Source organism: Pelophylax lessonae, assembly GCF_965119305.1.
Source record: "Pelophylax lessonae genome assembly, chromosome: 4".
Lineage (NCBI taxonomy): Eukaryota > Metazoa > Chordata > Amphibia > Anura > Ranidae > Pelophylax > Pelophylax lessonae.
This window is the reverse complement of record NC_138771.1, coordinates 600494008-600513895: the sequence shown is the minus strand read 5'-3', so window position 1 is coordinate 600513895 and position 19888 is coordinate 600494008. Positions and strand designations below refer to the sequence as shown.

Genomic DNA, 19888 nt, shown 5'->3' with positions numbered 1-19888 from the left:
AGTTCACCTTTTCAGAAAAAAGGTGAACGCGCACTGTCACTTTTAATATTAATTTACAAGAGATAACTTTTTTTTTTTTAAAGTGACCGTCACTTTGACGGCTAATTCCACTCTGTGTTCTAGTTTTTAGCAAGTGTGCACTGGTTGGCTGCTCCTCATGCTGGCTTCTAAAATCTCTCAAACTGCAAATGAAAGATCTCTGTACCAGAGATCATAGACCCTTTCCCTGCTATGGTCATTTGTGTCTTTAAGGGAGAATGGGAATAAGTGTTTGACCTAAGTTAAAGCCACCCTGTCTCCTTGGCAACCAAACTAGAGGCACTGCGTAAACGTAGTACTCTCACTTCAAGGGGTGAAAAGACAAATCTTTATTTTCTTCTAAAACTTCAAGCAACACCGCTTTCCAACACTTTTGGGTGTGTCAGATTGGGTATCGCCTGACTGGGTACCATGGTTCCTCCTGCCTGCTACTACATCACTACAAGACACAAACTGGCAGAAGGAACCTTAGTAGCTTCGGGAACCACCCTAGCTGACACACCCGGACATGTCCATAACAGCGGCACTAATCAACTGCCCAGTGTCCAAAAGTTTATGGAGGAGGTTTTGGAAGGACAATGCTTTAACCTGAAGATTTTGTTTAATGGATTACGCTGAGATGCAGCCATTTGGTGACAAGATTACAGACCCGACGATTGATATGGTTAAAAACTTTAGTCCCTTCCGTGGTAGTGGGCTTTAGTTATATAAAGGTAGAAGTGTGAAAAGTGGCAATTTTTGTGACCTGTCTAATGCACAGCAATTTAAATGATGATCCCCTTATCACACGAGAACATTTTTAAGTTAAGGGCTGTTAATGGATTAGTTATATACATGGAGATGCAGTGACCGAGTTACCAGGTTAGTCTCTTAAGAAAGGCAATTTGGTGACAATGTTGAATTGATTCAAAAATGGGGGTTAATGAACAGCCTCTAGGGGGGCGCTAGAACTAAACCTTCTGCCCATCCCCTCTTCTATAAGCAGGTTAGCTTTATGATACACGGCTGGCTGACAAGCCTAAAGCAGTGTAAGGGCTGGGGGAATGAAAGGGAAGAAGCATTCATGAGAGAATGGAGATTATGATATTACTGGAGGTTCCGTGTGTCAGGTCTTGGGGTCCCGGATGCAGAGACGCAGAACACGAGGCTGCAGACTGCTCACCTAGAGGGATGAGGTTACTGTGGCTGATGCCTGAGCTTCCAGCTATAACACTGCTGAGATCGTACGCCGTGGGCATACCTGGCAAGCAAGATACAAACTGTAAGCACACACACACACACTTCTGCTCAAAGTAGATCAATTCACAAATCACATCACTGGAGTAAAAGCAGACTTCTTGTAAGCCAGGTTCACACTAGATGTGGCCCCGGCTCGCAGCAGGAGGTCCAGTGCATCCCTGTTCTCGGTTTTAGGTGCGAATCAGGTCCGAATTTTTGCCTGAATTTGGACCTGAAACTGAGCCAAAGACGCACAGGACCCTTTTCCAGTGTGGACCGTGGCCGCTCCGGAGCTGTGTGAACTGGATCTATGGAGAGCCAGTCAGTCTCCTGTCATGCCAATTGGATGCGGGGAAACCCGCACCCAATTTGCATAAGTGTGAACCCAACCTAATGCCTCCTGTTAAGTAGGAAGTGTCATAAAAAAAAATATTAAAAATCAGTACGTTTTTTTTTTTTTTTTTTAAATCTTTGTGCAGGAGCTTCCTGTAATACAGACCCAGTCACCGCGGTTCTATCTTTGTGTGGGGAGGGTAATGCAAGTATGCATATTCCATACCTGGCAAAACACTGTGGAAGCAGTGAAGCACTGTAGCAGTCATCACAACTACAGTGATCCTCGCTGTCTTTGGGATCCTGTGCCAAACGGCTGCCCTGCTGCATAAAGAACACAGGGGGTCGCCTGCTTGACATGGGTGCTATTTAGAGAACACCTTGCTGATTGAATGAGATGGAGATTGTGCATTACCACATTGCCTCTTCACCTTGTCCAATTAGCAAATGCTTTGCATTCATTGAAAAAAAAAAAAAAAAAAAAGGCGTTCTCTGAATTGCACTTGTACAGAGCAGGTGACCCCCTTATGTTCACTATGCAGCTTGGAAAAGCTACTAGTGGCGGATACTACAGTAACTTCCCACTTCCACAGGGATCAGCTAGAATTGGAATAGGTCAATGCACATACTCGCCAGCACACCACTGATCCTCAATTGCAGTTCAAAGCTTTTATTGCCGAGAGAGAGAGATCACATCACAAAAGAACAAGTGCAAAGTTTCGGAGCCATGCAGGACCCCCTTCGTCAGGCATGACTGGTCCTGTGCGGCTCTGAAACCTTGCACTTATTCTTTTGTGATGTGATCTCTCTGCAATAAAAGCTTTGGACTGCAATTGAAGATCCATGGTGTGCTGGCAAGTATGTGCATTAAACTGTGATATATCCAGTGTCCAGCTGGTAGTCGCTACAGCACCTGTTAGAGATGAGCCTATTGATCAAGGAATGTGTGCGACGGGAATATAGACAAGGTGTGGAATATGCACACTTACATTGGTTCAAGTTGGACTTCAGCGGAAAGGTTAGGAAACCGCATTAACATAAAAAAAAAAAAAAACGTTTGCACTGTAACCAGCACATACTAAAGCTTCTAAATTTTGTCTGAAAATCTAGGCTTTTATGACTTGTCTAGAAATTAAAACAGAACTCCATAAAAAAAAAAAAAAAAAAAAAAAAAAAAAATTCTCCTATGCGGTGGTGCTGTGCCCACACTGCATTGGTTAACTGCTCGTTTTGTCTACGGGCGCACTGAAAAGCTCCACTTACCCCCATCATTGGATCCCTGGAAAACCACGCTGCGCCACATTCAGAAGTGGACTGTTTCTGCCGTCCTCCCATCCAGAGACGGTTTATGGGTGTGATGACGTCAGAAACAGTCCATTCACAGGACCATGGGAGGGCAGGAGCAGCGAGACCAGTTTTGCGCTTGCAGCATAGGCAGATTCGGTAACTACATCCCTGCTCTGAAATCCCCTAGACAAAAACTAGCAGTTAACTCATGAAGTGCAGGCAAATAAACATTTTGCATGGGGTTCTTGAAGGATTTAATTTCAATGACAGTTGGCATTGTATAAAAAGACCCGAAACACCCCTTATAGTTCACTCATGCAGATAAAAAAAACAAGCAGCTTATTGGTTACCAGGGACATTGAGCCCACTTCTCCCCACCCCAATAATGCACGAGGTGCCGTTTGGTTCTAACTCCCCCTCACTCACCTCCCATGCCCATCCCTGTGTTCATGCTGTACGCCCCTGCTGTGTTCCACATGTTCTCAGAGGGAGAGGAGTAGTGGGAACCAGGAGGAGGGGACGGCGTTGTGCCAGTGTACCTGGAAGACAGACATGATGATCAGCCACTTGGCATAACTGACATAAATGTTAACACAAAAATCTGCTTCTGCAGTGTCCTGAGGGAACCTAATCAAAATGGAGACTGTGTGCTTTATTCAAAAGAATATTTAACGGAAAAAGTATATATTTATAAAGCGGTATTCCCATTTTATTTCCTGTGATTGGCTCTTTCAGTGTTTGTCCTAACCTCGATCACACGGTTTGAAAAAAAAAAAAAAAAAAGCCTCATCAGTGTAGCCTCATCAGCGACCATCAGCGCAGCCTCTAAGTGACCATCAGTGCAGCCTCGTCAGTGAAGCATCTCAGTGACCATCAGTGCAGCCTCATCACCAGACATCATTGAAGAAGAAAAATTACCCATTTGTAATATTTTTTTTATAACAGAAATGAAGTTTTTTTTTTTTTTAATTTTCAGTCTTTTTTCCATTTAAAAAATAATAAACAACCCAGAAGTGAAAAAGAAAGCCATCGGTCTCAAAAAAAAGAAAAGAAAAAAAAAATTGATTTTTGTCTTACCGTAAAATCCTTCTCTGAGGTTCACTGACGGACACAGCTCCATGTCTTCTTAGACTCTTGGGCTTATGCTGCTCTCTCTTCAGGAGTAGGACTACCGGTAGGCAGAAACAATTTTGGCTATGCCCCTGAGGCAGTCCCAGGGGGTTTACCATCACTTCCTGCTGTAGGACTTCAGTTTGTAACAAGCAGTATCAGAAGAATACATAACTCAACCCAACAGAGGGGTGGGTGCTGTGTCCGTCAGTGAGCCTCAGAGAAAAAGATTTTACGGCAAGACAAAAAACTATTCTTTATCTTACTGTAAAATCCTTTTCTCTGAGGTTCACTGACAGACACAGCTTAATAACCTTCAGACCAGTGGGCTTTATGCTCTTTTCAGGAGTAGGACTAGGCGGAAACCTTTTGGTTACATCCCTGGGGGAGTCCCAGAGGGTTTACCATCACTTCCTGCTGTAGGACTTCAGTTTGTAACAAGCAGTGTCAGAAGAACAAATAACCACCCCAACAGAGGGACGGGTGCTGTGTCTGTCAGTGAACCTTAGAGAAAAGGATTTTACAGTAAGACAAAAATCCAGTTCTCTCTTTCGTTCACTGACAGACACAGCTTCAAGTCTTCCGACCATTGGGATGTCCCAAAGCTTTATCAACATGAGGGGTGGGAAAAAAAAAAAAAAAAACAGCAAATGCAGAATTCCAAACAAGGCTAAACATAGCCAACCAGGTAACAGGAGCTCAACTAGGGACCACTGGAGCTCACCACCAGGAAAAAAAACTTTCACCCTCAAGAAGCGGAAGCCTCCGCAAACCCCAGCCTGCAAAGCTTTGCGGTCAAACGCCGCATCCAAAGATGCAAGTACATCCACCTTAAAAAACAACTTTGTGAATGCGTGTACAGATGACCACGTAGCCGCCTTGCACACCTGAACCACTGACACCTGATGACGGAAGGCCCAGGAGGCACAAAGCGCCCTCATAGAATGCGGTTTAACAGGGAAAGGAAGAACCTGACCCTTAATGGAGTAGGCCTGCACCACCGTTCTGCCTGATCCACTTGGAAATGGTCGCAGCAGATGCAGCCTGCCCCTTACGATGTCCATCCATAAAAACAAAGAATCTGATTTTCTAAATCGGTTCAGTCACTGCCAGTTACACCTGCATCTCCTTTACCACATCTAAGGAATGTAAGGCAATTTCCTTAGGATGTTTCGGCTTAGGACATAGGGACTGTAGCACAATGTCTTCATTCAAATGAAACCCTGAGACAACCTTAGGAAGGAACGCCTGACAGGGTCGCAACACCACTTTGTCCCTTTGAATCACCAAGTAGGATGACCGACAGGACAAAGCAGCCAACTCCGACACCCGAGGTGCAGAATAGCTAGTAAGAAAGCCACCTACTGTGACAGAGAGAGCAGAGGAATTTCTCCTTCAAAGGGAGGCTTTTGAAGCACCGAGAGAACCAAATCGAGATCCCACAGAGGTACCAGGGATCGCACCAGAGGAGCCAGATGGCAAACTCCCTGCACAAAAGTGTGAACCAAGGACTTCGCCGCCAAAGACCTTTAGAAAAAAAAATAGCCAAGGCGGAAATCTGGCCCTTGATGGTGCCCAGAGCCAAACGTTGATCTACACCCAAATGTAGAAACCCCAACAAGCGAGACACAGAAAAGGACCGGGGAGAACCCCCCCCCACCCCCCCGCGACTCACATCAACTAATGTACGCCCTCCAAACTTGATGATAAACCTTCCTGGAAGTAGATTTCCTTCCCTTCAACAGCGTAGGAATCACCGACTAGGACAGCCTTCTGTCTTTCAATAGCCAAGCTATTAAAGCCAGCGACCGTAAAGCAGGATGGAAGATTGGTCCCTGAGACAGATGATCTTCCCTTAGAGGAAGTTTCCAATGGATGTCTGCTACCAGACTTACCAGGCCTGCGTAACAAGACTGGCGAGGCCAATCTGATGCCACCAGAATGACTAATGCCTTCTACCTTGATTCTGCACTGCAGTCTCGACAGAATTTGTATTGGAGGAAAGGCGTAAATAAGGCCATACTGACCCCAAGGGGCCACCAGAGCATCTGCGGCGTCTGCCAGAGGATCCTGAAACCTTGACACGAACCTCTGCACCTTCCTGTTGAGACGGGAAGACAGCAGGTCCACATCGAGGGTCCCCCACTGAAGACACAGTTGATGAAATACTTCCGGGTCAAGAGACCATTCTCCCGGATCCAACGTGTGCCGACTGAGATAGTCCGCTTGCCAATCCTCCACCCCCAGGATGTGCACAGCAGAGGGGGCCGGAACATATCGTTCTGCCCACCTCAAGATGCCAGCCACTTCCCGGGCCGCCAGAGCACTTCTTGTGCCCCCTTGATGATTGACATATGCCACAGCCGTGGCATTGTCCGATTACATGCGCACAGGGCGTCCCTACAGATGATTCGTCCATTGAGACAAGTCTGATCACCTAATTTTGCAGGATGTTGATCGGCAACCTGGACTCTTCCCGAGTCCAGACACCTTGGGCCCCGAACACACTCCCAAGACACCTCCCCATCCGGACAAACTGGCTTCCGTGTTGATTACAGTCCAATACAGGGGAAGAAAAGATTTTTCCAGACGTAGAGCCGGGGAGCGGAGCCACCATAGGAGAGACTCCCTTGAACCCTGACTCAACAGGATCAGATTGTCCAATGACAGCGGATCCTTGTTCCATTTGATCAAAATCTCCCTTTGCAAGGGTTTGGTGTAGAACTGCGCATATGAAACCGCCTTGAAGGTGGAGATCATCAGACCCAGTACTTGAATGCAAGTCCTGAGTGATGATCAGACAACAGGAGCCGAACAGCATCCTGCAGCTTCAGAAGTTTTGTCTGAGGAAGAAACACCTGGGCTGACGCTGAATCCAGCGTCAGACCCAAGTAGTCCAGCTTTGTGGATGGAGACAGTGCCGATTTCTGAAAATTCAGAGTCCACCCTTACTCCTGTAGAGTTCGCACAGTAATGTCCAAGTCGACTTCTAGAGCCAAAAAAGACTATGCACACAGAAGCAGATCATCCAGGTAACCTAGTACCGCAATCCCCTTCTGCTGAAGCAAGGCCAACACTGGGGCCAAAACCTTTGTGAACACCAGAGGAGCAGAAGAGAGACCAAAAGGTAACGCCACAAATTGAAAATGTTCCTCGCCCACGGCAAAATGAAGAAAGTGCTGATGCCCGACATATTGGAATATGAAGTTAAGCGTCCTTGAGATCAATAGAAGCCAGAAGATCCCCTTGATGAAGGAAAGCCACTACCATGCGGATGGACTCCACACTAAATTTCTGAACCCGCACAAAGTGGTCCAGAGCCTTGAGGTCCAAAATCGGGCGAACCTTGCCTTCCTTCCTGGGAACGGTAAACAGATTTGAATAAAAACCTTAAAAACCTTCGGACTCTGGAACCGGCACAATGACTCCTAGTGCTAACAGGTCCTGCACTGCCCCATAGAGGCCCTGCAGCTGATCGTGACACAGGAGTAAGTTGGAAGGAAAGTTCTTTGCCGGAGGCAAGACCAAAACTCGATCTTGTAGCCAAACCTAATCAACTTGTGGACCCATTTGTCCTGAATGAGCAAGGTCTATGGGTCTGAAAAGAAGCTAAGACGTCCCCCCCGCCCCAGATGCCCCTTCAGGCTGGGGAAAGCTTGTCTGCAGAACCAGTAGTGCCGCTTTTGACTTACCATTCCAGGGTCTATTGGAGCCACCCACAAAGCTACGGGTGGCTCTCGAATCTTTTTCCTGCGATCCAGAGCGATCCAGACGGGTGAAAGGGCTGCTTGTAAAGGACCACGTTTACGACGAGGTTCCTTGCCCCTAGCAACCTGCAGAAGTACTCTTACCTCCATAGAGGCGCCGAACAGTCTCCTAAAAAAGGTAGATCAGTCAGCACCTTTTTAGAAGCCTGTTCGGCCGACCAGTGCTTCAATCTAATCATGCGGCAAAGAATCACCGCCGTCACAGATACCCTTGGCAGCCAAGGGGGCCGCATCCAAAGATGCATCACAAATATACTGTGGCCCCTGGATTAACTGATCCGCCAGCTCAGGAGGGTGATCCTTCCAGATCCTGGCGTAAAATCTTTGCACATTCCGTTAAGGTCTGGAATACCAAGGTGATAGCAAACACCGGCCTCAACATTGAACCTGCCACGGTGAAAAGGGAATGGACCAGAGCCTCAGCTCTCTTTTCCACTGAAACTTAAAGGATGGAAAAATCTCCAACCAGCAAAAGTGTGGCCTTAACTTGAACTTGAGAGCCGCCCAACGGTAGAACCGTTCGGGAGAGACTCCTCAAAGGACATCTCCTAGTGAAACGCTTAGGTATTCCAACCATTCGTTTCGGGAACCCCACTAATGCCAATCTCGTCAAAATAGGCAGGAAAGGGGAACACCTTAGTCACCTTGGAAGGTCTGCAGGTGCCAAACTGCCCGTGTCGCTGACTCAGCGCCCTCCAACTTTAAAGTTTCCCGCAATGACATAATCAATGCCTCCACCAGCGCTTATTCATGCGTGGCTGCGGCTGCAGAGGAAGATTCCTCTTCACTGTTCGAGCACTCAGGGTGCGTGGACGCAGACCCAGTGGGCTGACTCGTGTCCGTGGCGGCCAAATCCACCTCAGACTAAGGCGGCAGAGGATACGCTTCTTGCTAGGCCCCCTTTGCAAGACCATATCAACCTTTGACACAAGTGACTGCAAGGCAGTCTTCATGGTTGCCAGGGCAGACAGACCCAGAGGGTCCCCGCAGTTTCAAGGAGTGGGTCAGGTTGTGACTCACCACGCCAGAGGTGGAGAGCGCCAAACAGCCTACCACACTGTGATCAAAGAGGAAGTGGAAGCGCCGACACTGACACTAGAGGCCCCCGCAGCACATCACCGCACTACAAGAAAATGGCCGCCACTATAGATTACAAAGGGAAACCCAAAACCTGGCCACTGGACTACACAAACATGGCCACCGAGGCTAGTGAAAACCATCCACGGCAAAATGCGTGGAACCCCACTGGAAACTCGGCTAGAGAAAGGGGGGGAAACGTGAGAGGAGGAAGGACACATGGGTGACCTACCATTCACAGGGAGGGCCCGTAACCACCCTAGAAATTCGCAATGAAAAGAGGGGGGACACTACTCACCACACCTTGGCATTAGACGGGCACCATCTTGGAATGGGGGTGCTGCGGTCTGAGGTAAGCTGCGACTCTGATCACAACTGCTTTAGTGACCAGGGCTATGCGACCTCGCGAGGTGTTTCACTCGCCAGCCAGCCCCCGTCCAGTGGGCCTATGTCATGGCCAACCTAGCTCGGAGCTAATAGTTCGGTTGCGCTTGCAGGCCAGACTGGGAAGACCATAAGCATCTAGGATATCTTGTGCGTCGCCCAGTCCAGCTGTTGTAGTTCACACAAGAACAGGTTAATTGTAGTTCACACAGGAACAGAAAAGAGAAAATAATATATTCCATTTAAAAAGAAAAAAATGCCAGGACCGCAGATCCCAGCAGGGAGCCAGGTCCTTACTGAAGTCCTATAGCAGGAAGTGATGGTATACCCCCTGGGACTGCCTCAGGGGGTGTATCCATAATTGTTTTCACCTAGTCCTACTCTTGAAGAGAGCAGCATAAGCCCAAGGGTCTAAGAGCTGTATCCGTCAGTGAATGAAAGAGAAATTGATGAAAAATTCATATGGGTACAGTGCTGAATGCCTGCCCAATTGTCTTTAAAAGTGTGACAGCGCTGGAAGCTAAAAGTTGGCCTGGGCAGGAAGGGGCTGAAAGTGCCCAGTATTGAGTGGTTAAAAAAATGGCTCCTAGATTCAAAGCAAATTTGAAAAGCCCAGTTATAACCCAATTTAAAGAAATCTGCTATCTCCTATGGCCAATGTCATAGTCAGCACTTCTAATACAACTACAAGCTTCTTATTGAAACATTATCTAATACACTAACAAGTTTTGATAATGGGGATACCCACCTAAAGAACGGGTTCTTCAGATCCAGCAGATTACTAGATTTGGATCCAGTCTGATCCACCTGAGCAACAATACTGATATCATAACTTTGCCTGTAAGAGAGAGCATGGAAACCATGAGATGCAACAAGCAGAAAAAGAACGAAGGCAATACAATCATTCAGCAGGTCCGGGACTGCTGCACTTTCTCCCACCTTTTGTTAGCAATAAGCAGGACTGTCCCAGATAAGGTGTCTCCAGCTTTGGTGAAGAGGGGGGACTGTAGGAGGCAGCGGACCTGGTACCAATGAGTGAGGGGTTCTGTGGGTGCCGTGGAAAGCCATACAGTCATTCTGAAAAACATATATTGTTAATTTAGAATGCTTGATTGCAATCTCCTTTAGATTTACCAACTACATAGCGGTAGAGAATACCCGATTGGTCATAAATAGATAAGATTGTTTGGTAAGCCCATACACTACATAGTAAAGCTGGCCATGCACTATGCAAATTTCTTTCCTAAAAGCATGGGTCGAAGGAATGAAAATAGCTCGATTCCCCCATTAAACACAGTCAATGTTTATGGGGGATTCACTTCTGCTGCGCTACTGTATTCTGACAGTGGGACGTTTCTCCACCCTCCGGATACATAGCCGACAGCTAGCGGCAGAAATCATTAAAAAAAAACCTGACAGGCTGGCTGTAGCAAAGTCGATCATAAGTTTGATTTCAGTACAACCAGCTTGCCCATAGATGGATTGAAATTCAGCTGGTTCCTGCTGAACCGGGGCAAGATTTTAAACAGTCTCTGGCCAGCTTAAATAGGAAATCTATAGGAGATTGTAACAGAAATAAAAAAGGTGCATCTCTGCACTGTGGTGGGCGGGAGCTGACACAGATAGGTAATATACCAAAATTATAAATAAATAATCGTAAGAAAAAGTGTGCAGCACCAAAAGTGAATGAATGAAATGTGAATACGGTGTACAGTAATCCCCCGCTCCATCACGGTTCAGTTTTTGCGGTCCCGGTAATTCGCGTTTTTTTTTGTAATGTTATTTTACTATATAAATCATTAAAATTAAATATTTTTGTGTTTGCCATAGCTCTTGCTATGTCTCTCAGTATCTTTTATGTGTTTAAATGAGTTTCTTTTTTTTAAAGTGTGTTTAAAGACCTTAAAATGCTTTTACATGTACAGTGACAGTAAAAAAACATGCCTACAATGCATTTTAATAGGGTTTTTCTATTTCGCGGAATTTCACTTTTCGCGGCTGGGTCCGATACGCAACGCCCGCAATGGAGGGGGGTTTAATGTATAGTCCAAAAAAGTTCTAAAGTAAAAAATGTTTTATTAAATTCAATGAATGAAAAACAACAAAAAACCAATATAGTGAAAAATATAGATTTAATGCACTGTCCTACGATAGGATCAGCAATATAAACTTAATGGTGAAAGTACAAAGTTCACCGATAAGTTTATATTGCTGATCCTATCATGGGACTGTGCATTTAAATCTATATTTTTCACTATATTGGTTTTTTATTGTTGATTTTCATTCAAGATTGGACTTCGATATATACAAACCTTTTCACTTTAGCACTTTTTTGGAATTTATGACAGTATTCACATTTCATTTTTGTTCATTTGCGTTTGGCGCTATACACTTTTTCTAAAGATTATAGGAGATTGTACAATATAACATTTGGCCAGCTTTAGATAAAAGTACTCTCAAAAAGTATGCTAGTGCAGAGCAACAATTATGTTTTAAAAAAAAAAAAAAAAAAAAAAAAAAAAAAACAACTGTCAGATTGTACTGCTTATTGCGCATCTGTGGTTCTCGCTCACTTTTTTCCAAGTGACGTTTTCACAGTGAGAGGAAGTGAAATAAACTAACTGATCTACCAATGTTTTACAGAGTGTAAGGTTAACTTCGTTATAATACTGACCTAATTGAAAAGCAGTTATCTAGAAGTGCTAGCATAATCCTATGCAACTTCCAGGGCACCTGAAAACCAAACTGGAAGTCTCCCTGCTTTGAGAGTACAACGACACAGGATTCCCCAATCCACATGGAATGCATGGGGGAATGGAAACCATTTTTTTCCTTCAACCTGGTGGTTGGAAGAAAAAAAAAAAAAAAAACACACCTTTCTATGGGCTGACTTACACTTCCTGCTGCTATAAACCAAATGTAAAATACAGGAGTGGGACCCCTGGGAAAGTTCACCACATTAAGCAAAGACCTAAGAGCAGAAAGTAACAAACTCATCTAGCTATAAAGTATTAAGGAACAATAGCCTCCCATCAAATATCCTTTTAACAGTAGGTTTTATCTCCAACTTACATGGAACCGATGAAAGCCACATCAAACCAGAAGGCAAGCCCATGAACCAAACCAGAATGGAGCATGTGGAAGGAGAAGGGGATTTCTATTCTGTTGGAGAAAGAATAGGTATACTGAATAAGTGCAAATGTGCAAACAATTTATAGTGTGTGATTGAAGTCCTTGCAATGAAGGGGATACAGGGAGTAGTTGACCGGCAAAAAAGCTATTTGATCAGCTAGCAGATGTTCCTACAGAGCATACTTGCTCTGGGTAAGGGACTAAGGTGTAATGAAGCAAGAAGGTTGGCCATGACAGCTTAGCTACTAGCATTTTTAGATGAAAAACATCAACCCCAGCATCCATGCTTTACTGATCATTTATGAGGGCAAGGGTGTGAAGTAATTCCCAGCTATCAATCAGTATTTCTGCAGTGGACAATTAGAAGCCAATTTCTGATTGGTTGTTATGCTCTACTTTGCTGACATGTAGTACCTGTGCAAATCAGTCTCTTTGGCATCCAGGAAATTCACTGTATATTTCACAGATTTGGCCATCAGTATTCTAATGTCAAAGGTATCCTAAAAAGAAAACAAAAATGAACGAACACGGATGGTGGGAGGAAAGCAGAACAGCAGCAACTAATAACAATCCACATACCACAACTGGTTGCTTAAAATATTCATCCACAGCGGCTCCTCGAAGTGCTGAAAGGTCCACACCATGGAAAGAGGGCTGGTACCTAAAGGGAAGGATAGAACTCTTAGCAGAACCATAAGCGGATTGGATTACTTAAAAAAAATTCATATAGTGCCAATATATAGCACAACACTCTATATCAGGGATCACGGCCCTCCAGCTGTTGTGGAACTACACAGGCATTGTAAAACTCTGACATTCACAGACATGACTTGGCATGATGGGAATTGTAGTTCCTGAACAACTGGAGGGTCATAGTTTGAAGACCCCTGCTCTATATTGTACATATAGCCGATCACATCTGGCCACAAAGGAGCCTACATTCTAATGTCACCTCAAACAAAGGGTTCAACTTTGTCAGTTGTAGTGAAAGCCCCCACACCATGTCAGGAATGCATACTGGTTAAAGAGGAGCTCCACTCATATTTGGGTTGATTAAAAGTCAGCAGCTACAAAAACTGTAGCTGCTGACTTTTAACAGACAATTGCCTGTTCTACGACCAAGGGCTATGCTCAGCCGAGCAGTTTTCTCCATCCCTCTCGGGCCCCGGAGCAGCCTAACTGTGGGCACCCGGCCCTGACAGCTTGCGAGCCACACATTGTGAATGGCCTCGCAGTCTTCTGGGACCTGTGACATGTCCCAGAAGACTGCAGGAAGGAGAACTTCTGCTTGGATCACTTAGGTGAACAAAGCAGAAGTGGGAGTAAGTACTTGGCAACAACCACATATCTGCTTCATAATCCTGGGTTGAGTGGCACAGAGTCAATATATATGCAGGAGAAAAGACTGCCCCTCACTAAAAGACCAAGAAAGAGGCTGGATTATCTTGTAACCACAGAGAAGGCATGGGGATTTGAAGTGCATAGAGACTATAGACATTAAAAGAGCAGTATGGTGTGTCCTTTTTAGGAATCATTCTTGCCTAGGTGAATGCAGCATCGCTCCGATGCTGCATCTGTCCACCTCCAGCTCTAAGACTGAGAACAGAGCAATCCAACACCACCGATCGCTCAGTTCTCCCTGACGGCCAGTCACCACTGTCTGCTCTGCAGCTCCGCCCCCCCCTCCCCACTCGCTCACTGGCATGCTGGGCTGTGGAGGGGGCAGGAGCAGCCAGGTCAGGCTCTCAGCAACTCGCTTGAGAGGCTGAGCCGGGTGCCAGTCCAGGCATGCAGGCAGATCCTGACTTCATTGTTACAATCTTGACGTCAGCCAACAGCGGGCCACAGGAGTGCAGAACGAACTGCACTGTGTGTTTCATAAGAGAAGTAGAGCCAAATAAACTTTGATAGAAAAAAGATAACACTATACTAGTGTATCTCCCCGCACCTCGGAAAAGGTTTTGATTAAATAAAAGATAAAAATATAAAAATGTGTGTAATTAGTGAGATAAATATAAAAATATATATTGTGCGGCAGCAGCTGTAGATTTAAAATGGATGATAGAAAAATAGCCTAGGCTATATACAGCGCTTGCCGCAGAAAAACAATTAACTTAATGTATGTGAACAATGTTGAAAACTTATCTTTACAGCATAAGTGAAAATACAAATCAATTAAACACATAAATATTAATAAAAAGTTCCATAAAGTTGATAAGACTTTACTTATTGAATTTTACATTTATTTTATTCAAATATATTGATCACCACCGGAAAATACTTATCTATTTATCAATTCCTTGGAACTAATTTTCATGTGTTTAATTGATTTGTATTTTCACTTATACTGTAAAGATACGTTTTCAACATTGTTCACATACATTAATTGTTTTTCTGCGGCAAGAGCTGTATATAGCCTAGGCTATTTTTCTACCAAATAAGCTTTGGCTGTACTTCTCCTTGAATTTAACATTCTTAAGCAGTAAAAGATTTAAAACAAGCTCTTATTGATCCGTCTAATAGCATGTACTGTAAAAAAAAAAAAAAAAAAATAAAAATAAATCATCCTCAACATAACCGACTCTAAAGGGAGATTCAGTCAGTTTCTAACAACTTAAGATTCTGTTGTACTAAAAAATAAAGGGGGGTAAAACAAGCATTTCTCTGCCTCCATTGTGAACTTTGAAGATTCATTTTTCCATGATACCTAGAGCTATAGAAGCTTTAATTCCTACTCAGAACGTATAAGTACTTTAGTGTGTATAATTCGAGCACAGTATCACTTAAAGGTAATTTTACAGAAACTTAAAAAATGCACTGTGGGGGTTGAGTAAAGTCCTGCCTTCAAGGCAATACACCAACATTATTTTCTTCTTAGATCTGCAATTTTTGGACAACCTTGAAGGAACTCACCAGAAGTTGGCTTTTGTAAACTGTTCCATGTAAAGCTGCTCATCTGTGAACGGCGCTAGATGAACATCTCCAATAGTCGGAAACATGTTACCTGGATAAGAGACACGAAAACGCAAAACTGGGAATGAAAAAGCTAAAAATCGGCCTGATCAATCATAATTCTCAAATTTAGCTAGGACAACAATCTACCAAAACATTTACTTCCTGGAATCAGCGGTTTCTTCTCACTCTTACAGTAGTAAGACTTCCTACAGCGGATTTCCTGGCTCCTCCCAAATGCTCCAGAAAGGTCTTATTTAACATTTCAATTTAAGTGTAGGGCTTTTATAACAGCGCATCCGGCATCACACTAAAATTAATTCTCTGTTCAAATGTGCAGCCATTTGTAATTTAAAGTGGAGTTCCACCCAGTGCACATTTTTTTAAAAACAAATACCCCCGGGACAGTCAGGGCTAGTACATTCCACAATGGTTAGCCTCTGATCTGTCCCGGGTTGCACTTACCTTTTAGGAGAAATACTCACCTTGAAAAAGTATTCTCCAGCGCTGCCATTTCAGGTGTGGGCAGCTTGAAGCCAGCGCGATCCTCTTCGGCGTCCTCTTCCTTCTTCGGTCCCACGATGCACTGCACCGGCCCCGACGTCACTTCCGGGCGCGTGCGTCATCCCTCCACAGCTTCCAGAAGCTGTTTAGAAGGGAATGACGCGCGCGCGCCGGAAATGACGTCGGGGCCGGTGCAGGCGCAATGATTCCTGGGAGCGATGACGTTCAGCTCCCAGGAATCATTGCAAAAGCCAGGAAGTGACGAATCGCCGCGGCCGCCGAGGGGAGGAAGAAGGAAGTAAGGTGAGTATATTTTCTCTACAAGGTAAGTAAAAAAAAAAAAAAAAAAAAATTGCAATTATCCATTTGTTTTTCAGGTGACCCGGAGCGAGAAGATGGAGGTAAGTATAAAATTAGGGTGGAACTCCACTTTAAAGAGAAATTCCCGCCGACCTCCCCATTCCCCCCCCCCCCCTTACCTGAAGGTGGTACCTGCACATTTCAGATACTCACTCATCCACTGGATCCAGCATTGTCCCGCTGAGATCCTCTCATGCCTAGCCACAGCTCCATCCCATGCCGATTTGTTCTTGAATGTCATTAAGAGGCCCTCCGGCTCTTCTGGGTTCAGTGAGTGGGCCTCTGGATAACATGCTGAAAGCCCCGCCGTCTCCTCCATTCCTTGAGTTGAAGGCTATGCCTCCCTGAGATATGTGACGTACATATCCCTGGAGGCACAGTGGGCAATGTGTGCGTCATTCGCTATTTGACCTGTTTACCATTATCATTGAAAGTCAAAGTAAAAAAAAAAAAATTCCACATTTTGGGTTGTCCCCAGAAAAGGGAAATCTTCCAATGGGAACACTAGTTCCCTAATTTGCAGGGATTTCCTTTCACGTTCATTTTGGCTATGGGACAGGAAGTGAAGGGAAATCTCCACATTAGGACAGGGATGGCTAAAACAAATCAGCTAGGGGTTAGAAAACGCTCTCTTGCTCTATCGAAAAAAAAAGAAAAAAAAAAAAAGTTTTGCCCACAGTTCTACTTTAGGCAATTTAAATATCACCATGTTAGTTCAAACTACTGCCTGAGCTAGGAACTTTGGCTAGAAATATCAATCCTGGAGTCCCCAAGAGACAAAAAAAAAAAAAAATAAAAGGGCTGTTTTAACCTCCAGGGATTCCCCAAGAACTGAAATCCCAGTATTGGACAGAGACTAAGATTTAATATTTTTATCTCATCTTTGTTCCATTTGTGAGATTCATTGTCAAAGCCAAAAGGCAGTTTAGTGATTCTCAACAACGTTCAGAAGCTTTTATGCCTTACCGTTGGGTTTGAGAAACTTCTTTGCATGCAGGTAACTCTCCAGCATCCGCTCATTGAACAGCATGTATCCCATAGGCTCAGAAATGATAATATCCACCTGTTCAGGAAGAGACACTTCCTCCACCTTTCCTGGGATCACCACAATTCGATCAGTTAGATTGTTACTCTTCACCAACAGCTGCAGAAAGGAGACAAAACATCAGCTCAGTGTTAGTGGACCCTATAAAAGCAAAAGGCACGCCTTAGAAAAAAGTTTGTTCTTTCAAATTTGTAACTTGCCAGAGAGCTGGTCTAATCATAGTACAGTTCTGCAAGCATCTTCGTTCCTCTGCCTATGTAGAGAGGAGGGGGGGGGGGTGTTTGCCTTTCCTCCAAAAAGGAAGAAAAAATTCTAACACAAGGTTCATTTTCTAAAGAATACATTTCTGTGTATATGAGGCTGTTCACTTCACTGGGTATATGTGAGGGTTTAAACATCCACTTTAATCACTTAAAGCGGAGTTCCGGCCTCGGGGTGAAATTTAGATAAAAAAAACCCCGGGACAGTCAGGGCTAGCACATTCCACAATGGATAGCCTCTGAACTGTCCCGGGTCGCACTTACCTTTTAGAAGAAATACTTACCTTGAAAAGATCTTCTCCAGCGCTGCCATCTTGGATGTGGGCAGCTAAAGACAGCGCATACTCTTCTGCGTCCTCTTCCTTCCATGTCCTCTTTTCCCAGAATGCGCCTGCACCAGCCCCGCTCATCACTTCCGGTGCGGGCGCATCATCCCTCCACAGCTTCTGGGCATGCCCAGAAGCTGTTTAGCAGGGAATGACACGCCTGCACCGGAAGTGACGAGCAGGGCCGACGCATTGATTCCTGGGAGCGATGACGTTCAACTCCCAGGAATCAATGCAAGCAGGAAAAGACGGCGCTGGCTGCACTAGCAGAGGGGGGAAGTGGAAGAAAGGCGAGTATATTTTCTTCAATAACAAGGTAAGTAAACAAAAAAAAAAAAAATCGTAATTATTCATTTGTTTTTCAGGTGACCTAGAGCAAGCAGGTGCCCCAAAATCGGTTTTGTCGATTTTGAGGACGGAACTCCGCTTTAAGGACCGGGCCTATTTCTGACACATGTTGTTTACAAGTTAAAATCATTTTTTTGTGCTAGAAAACTACTTAGAACAACAAATATATTTTTTTTAGCAAAGAGAATAAAATGGCGATTTTTGCAATATTTTTTGTCATGCCGCACTTACGCAGCGGTATTTCAAATGCAATTTTTTTGGAAAAATATACATCACTGGATTAAAACAAAAAAACTAAACAGTAAAGATAGACCAGTTTTTTTGTATCTTGTGAAAGTTGTCACGGTTTAAAATTGCGCACACTTGTGGAATAATGAAAAACTATGGTACTTAAAAATCTCCATAGGCGATGCTTTAAAATTTTTTAAACCGTTACCAGTTTAAAGTTACAGAGGAGGTCTTTTGCTAGAGTTATTGCTCTCGCCCTGATGATTGCAGGCGATATCTCTCATGTGTGATTTGAGCATCGTTTTCATTTGCGGGAACGATTTACGTATGTGTTTTCTATCGCGCGCGAGATGACGGGAACGCGGGAGCTTTGAAAAAAAAATTTTTACCCCTTTATTTTTAACACTAACGAAAAATTAAAAATCTGATCACTTTTACTGCTGTCACAAGGAATGTAAACATCCCTTGAGACAGTAATAGGCAGTGACAGGTTCTCTTTATGGAGGGGATCGGGGGTCTAAAAGACCCCAAACCCCTCCACTGCACGTCAAAGTATTCAAAAAGCTGAAATCTGCATTTTTGAATACTGACAGTTTTTGAAATGGGCGCCATTGGCAGCCAGGTAAACTGGAAGTGACATTGTGACGTCGCTTCAGAGGTACATGATCGGAGACCCGATGGAAGCCGAATCCGGCTTAGTTTGTGACTCCAACCAGCCGGCGATGTGCCAGCTGGTTCCTCGGGTCTCATGGATGTTTTTATTGATCAATATGCTATAGACTTTGAGATCTACGACTGTATGAATTTTTTTGAATAGTTTGATTTTCGTACACTGAGTGAGAATTGTGTATTAATACTTAAATATGCGCAGCAGTGTGTTGCTTGGTGCTAAACAGTAGTATCGGTGGTTGGGAGGTCTGTTGGCTTGGTTATCATACTGAGCATCACTGATGGCTGTTCCAAGCTACACATTGAAGCAACCTGGGGTTTAATCTGAGACGTCGGGTCGCGTGGCCATGCCCGCTGAAGACGTAATGGCAAAACGCACCCGGGGCGTGACCACGCCGCCTCTGTGAGTGGATGTCAGCAACTTCGAGATCACCCGGGAATTACTGAGCTCGAGTGTTACTGGAGTGCGGTGAGAGAGACTGAACGTGCTGAGTCACCCTTGACATTGTTTTATGCCCGTTTCCTTTTTTTATCATGTGAGTTTATTTTAAAGGGGGATTTGGGGAAATAAATTTCATAATAGGATTACACTATATGCTTCATCTTTTATTTATGAACATATACCAATGGATGGAGGGAGGTATGGGATATCGGGTCAATATCCAAAGATCTATACAAAGCCAAATGTTTATGCCAATCTGGTGAGTTTGTTTTCTGAAGGGGAGAGGAACTCACGCAGTGTGGTGAAAGGGGCATATGCTTGGATTAGCCCAATTATCTCCAAACAATCTAGTGGTGTCACCAATTCATGAACATCACTAATGTGGTGGACTCTCTTGTGAATTCTTT

At 44.4% G+C, this 19888-nt stretch overlaps 1 protein-coding gene across 3 annotated transcripts in view; it reads right to left on the bottom strand.

The window, feature by feature from the left end:
- CARM1 (coactivator associated arginine methyltransferase 1) overlaps positions 1–19888 on the bottom strand; it is a 65947-nt gene that overhangs the window by 7808 nt on the left and 38251 nt on the right. The window contains exons 6-14 of one of the 3 annotated variants that reach the window (XM_082254570.1): positions 17130–17307; positions 15261–15351; positions 12927–13008; positions 12762–12847; positions 12288–12377; positions 10155–10292; positions 9964–10053; positions 3304–3416; positions 1130–1279 (exon numbers count right to left, since the gene is read on the bottom strand). In XM_082254570.1, the coding sequence (XP_082110696.1) occupies positions 1130–1279; positions 3304–3416; positions 9964–10053; positions 10155–10292; positions 12288–12377; positions 12762–12847; positions 12927–13008; positions 15261–15351; positions 17130–17307 (1018 nt within the window). The remainder of the gene's footprint in view (positions 1–1129; positions 1280–3303; positions 3417–9963; positions 10054–10154; positions 10293–12287; positions 12378–12761; positions 12848–12926; positions 13009–15260; positions 15352–17129; positions 17308–19888) is intronic. The other 2 variants (XM_082254571.1, XR_014225160.1) reach the window with 2 other exon arrangements.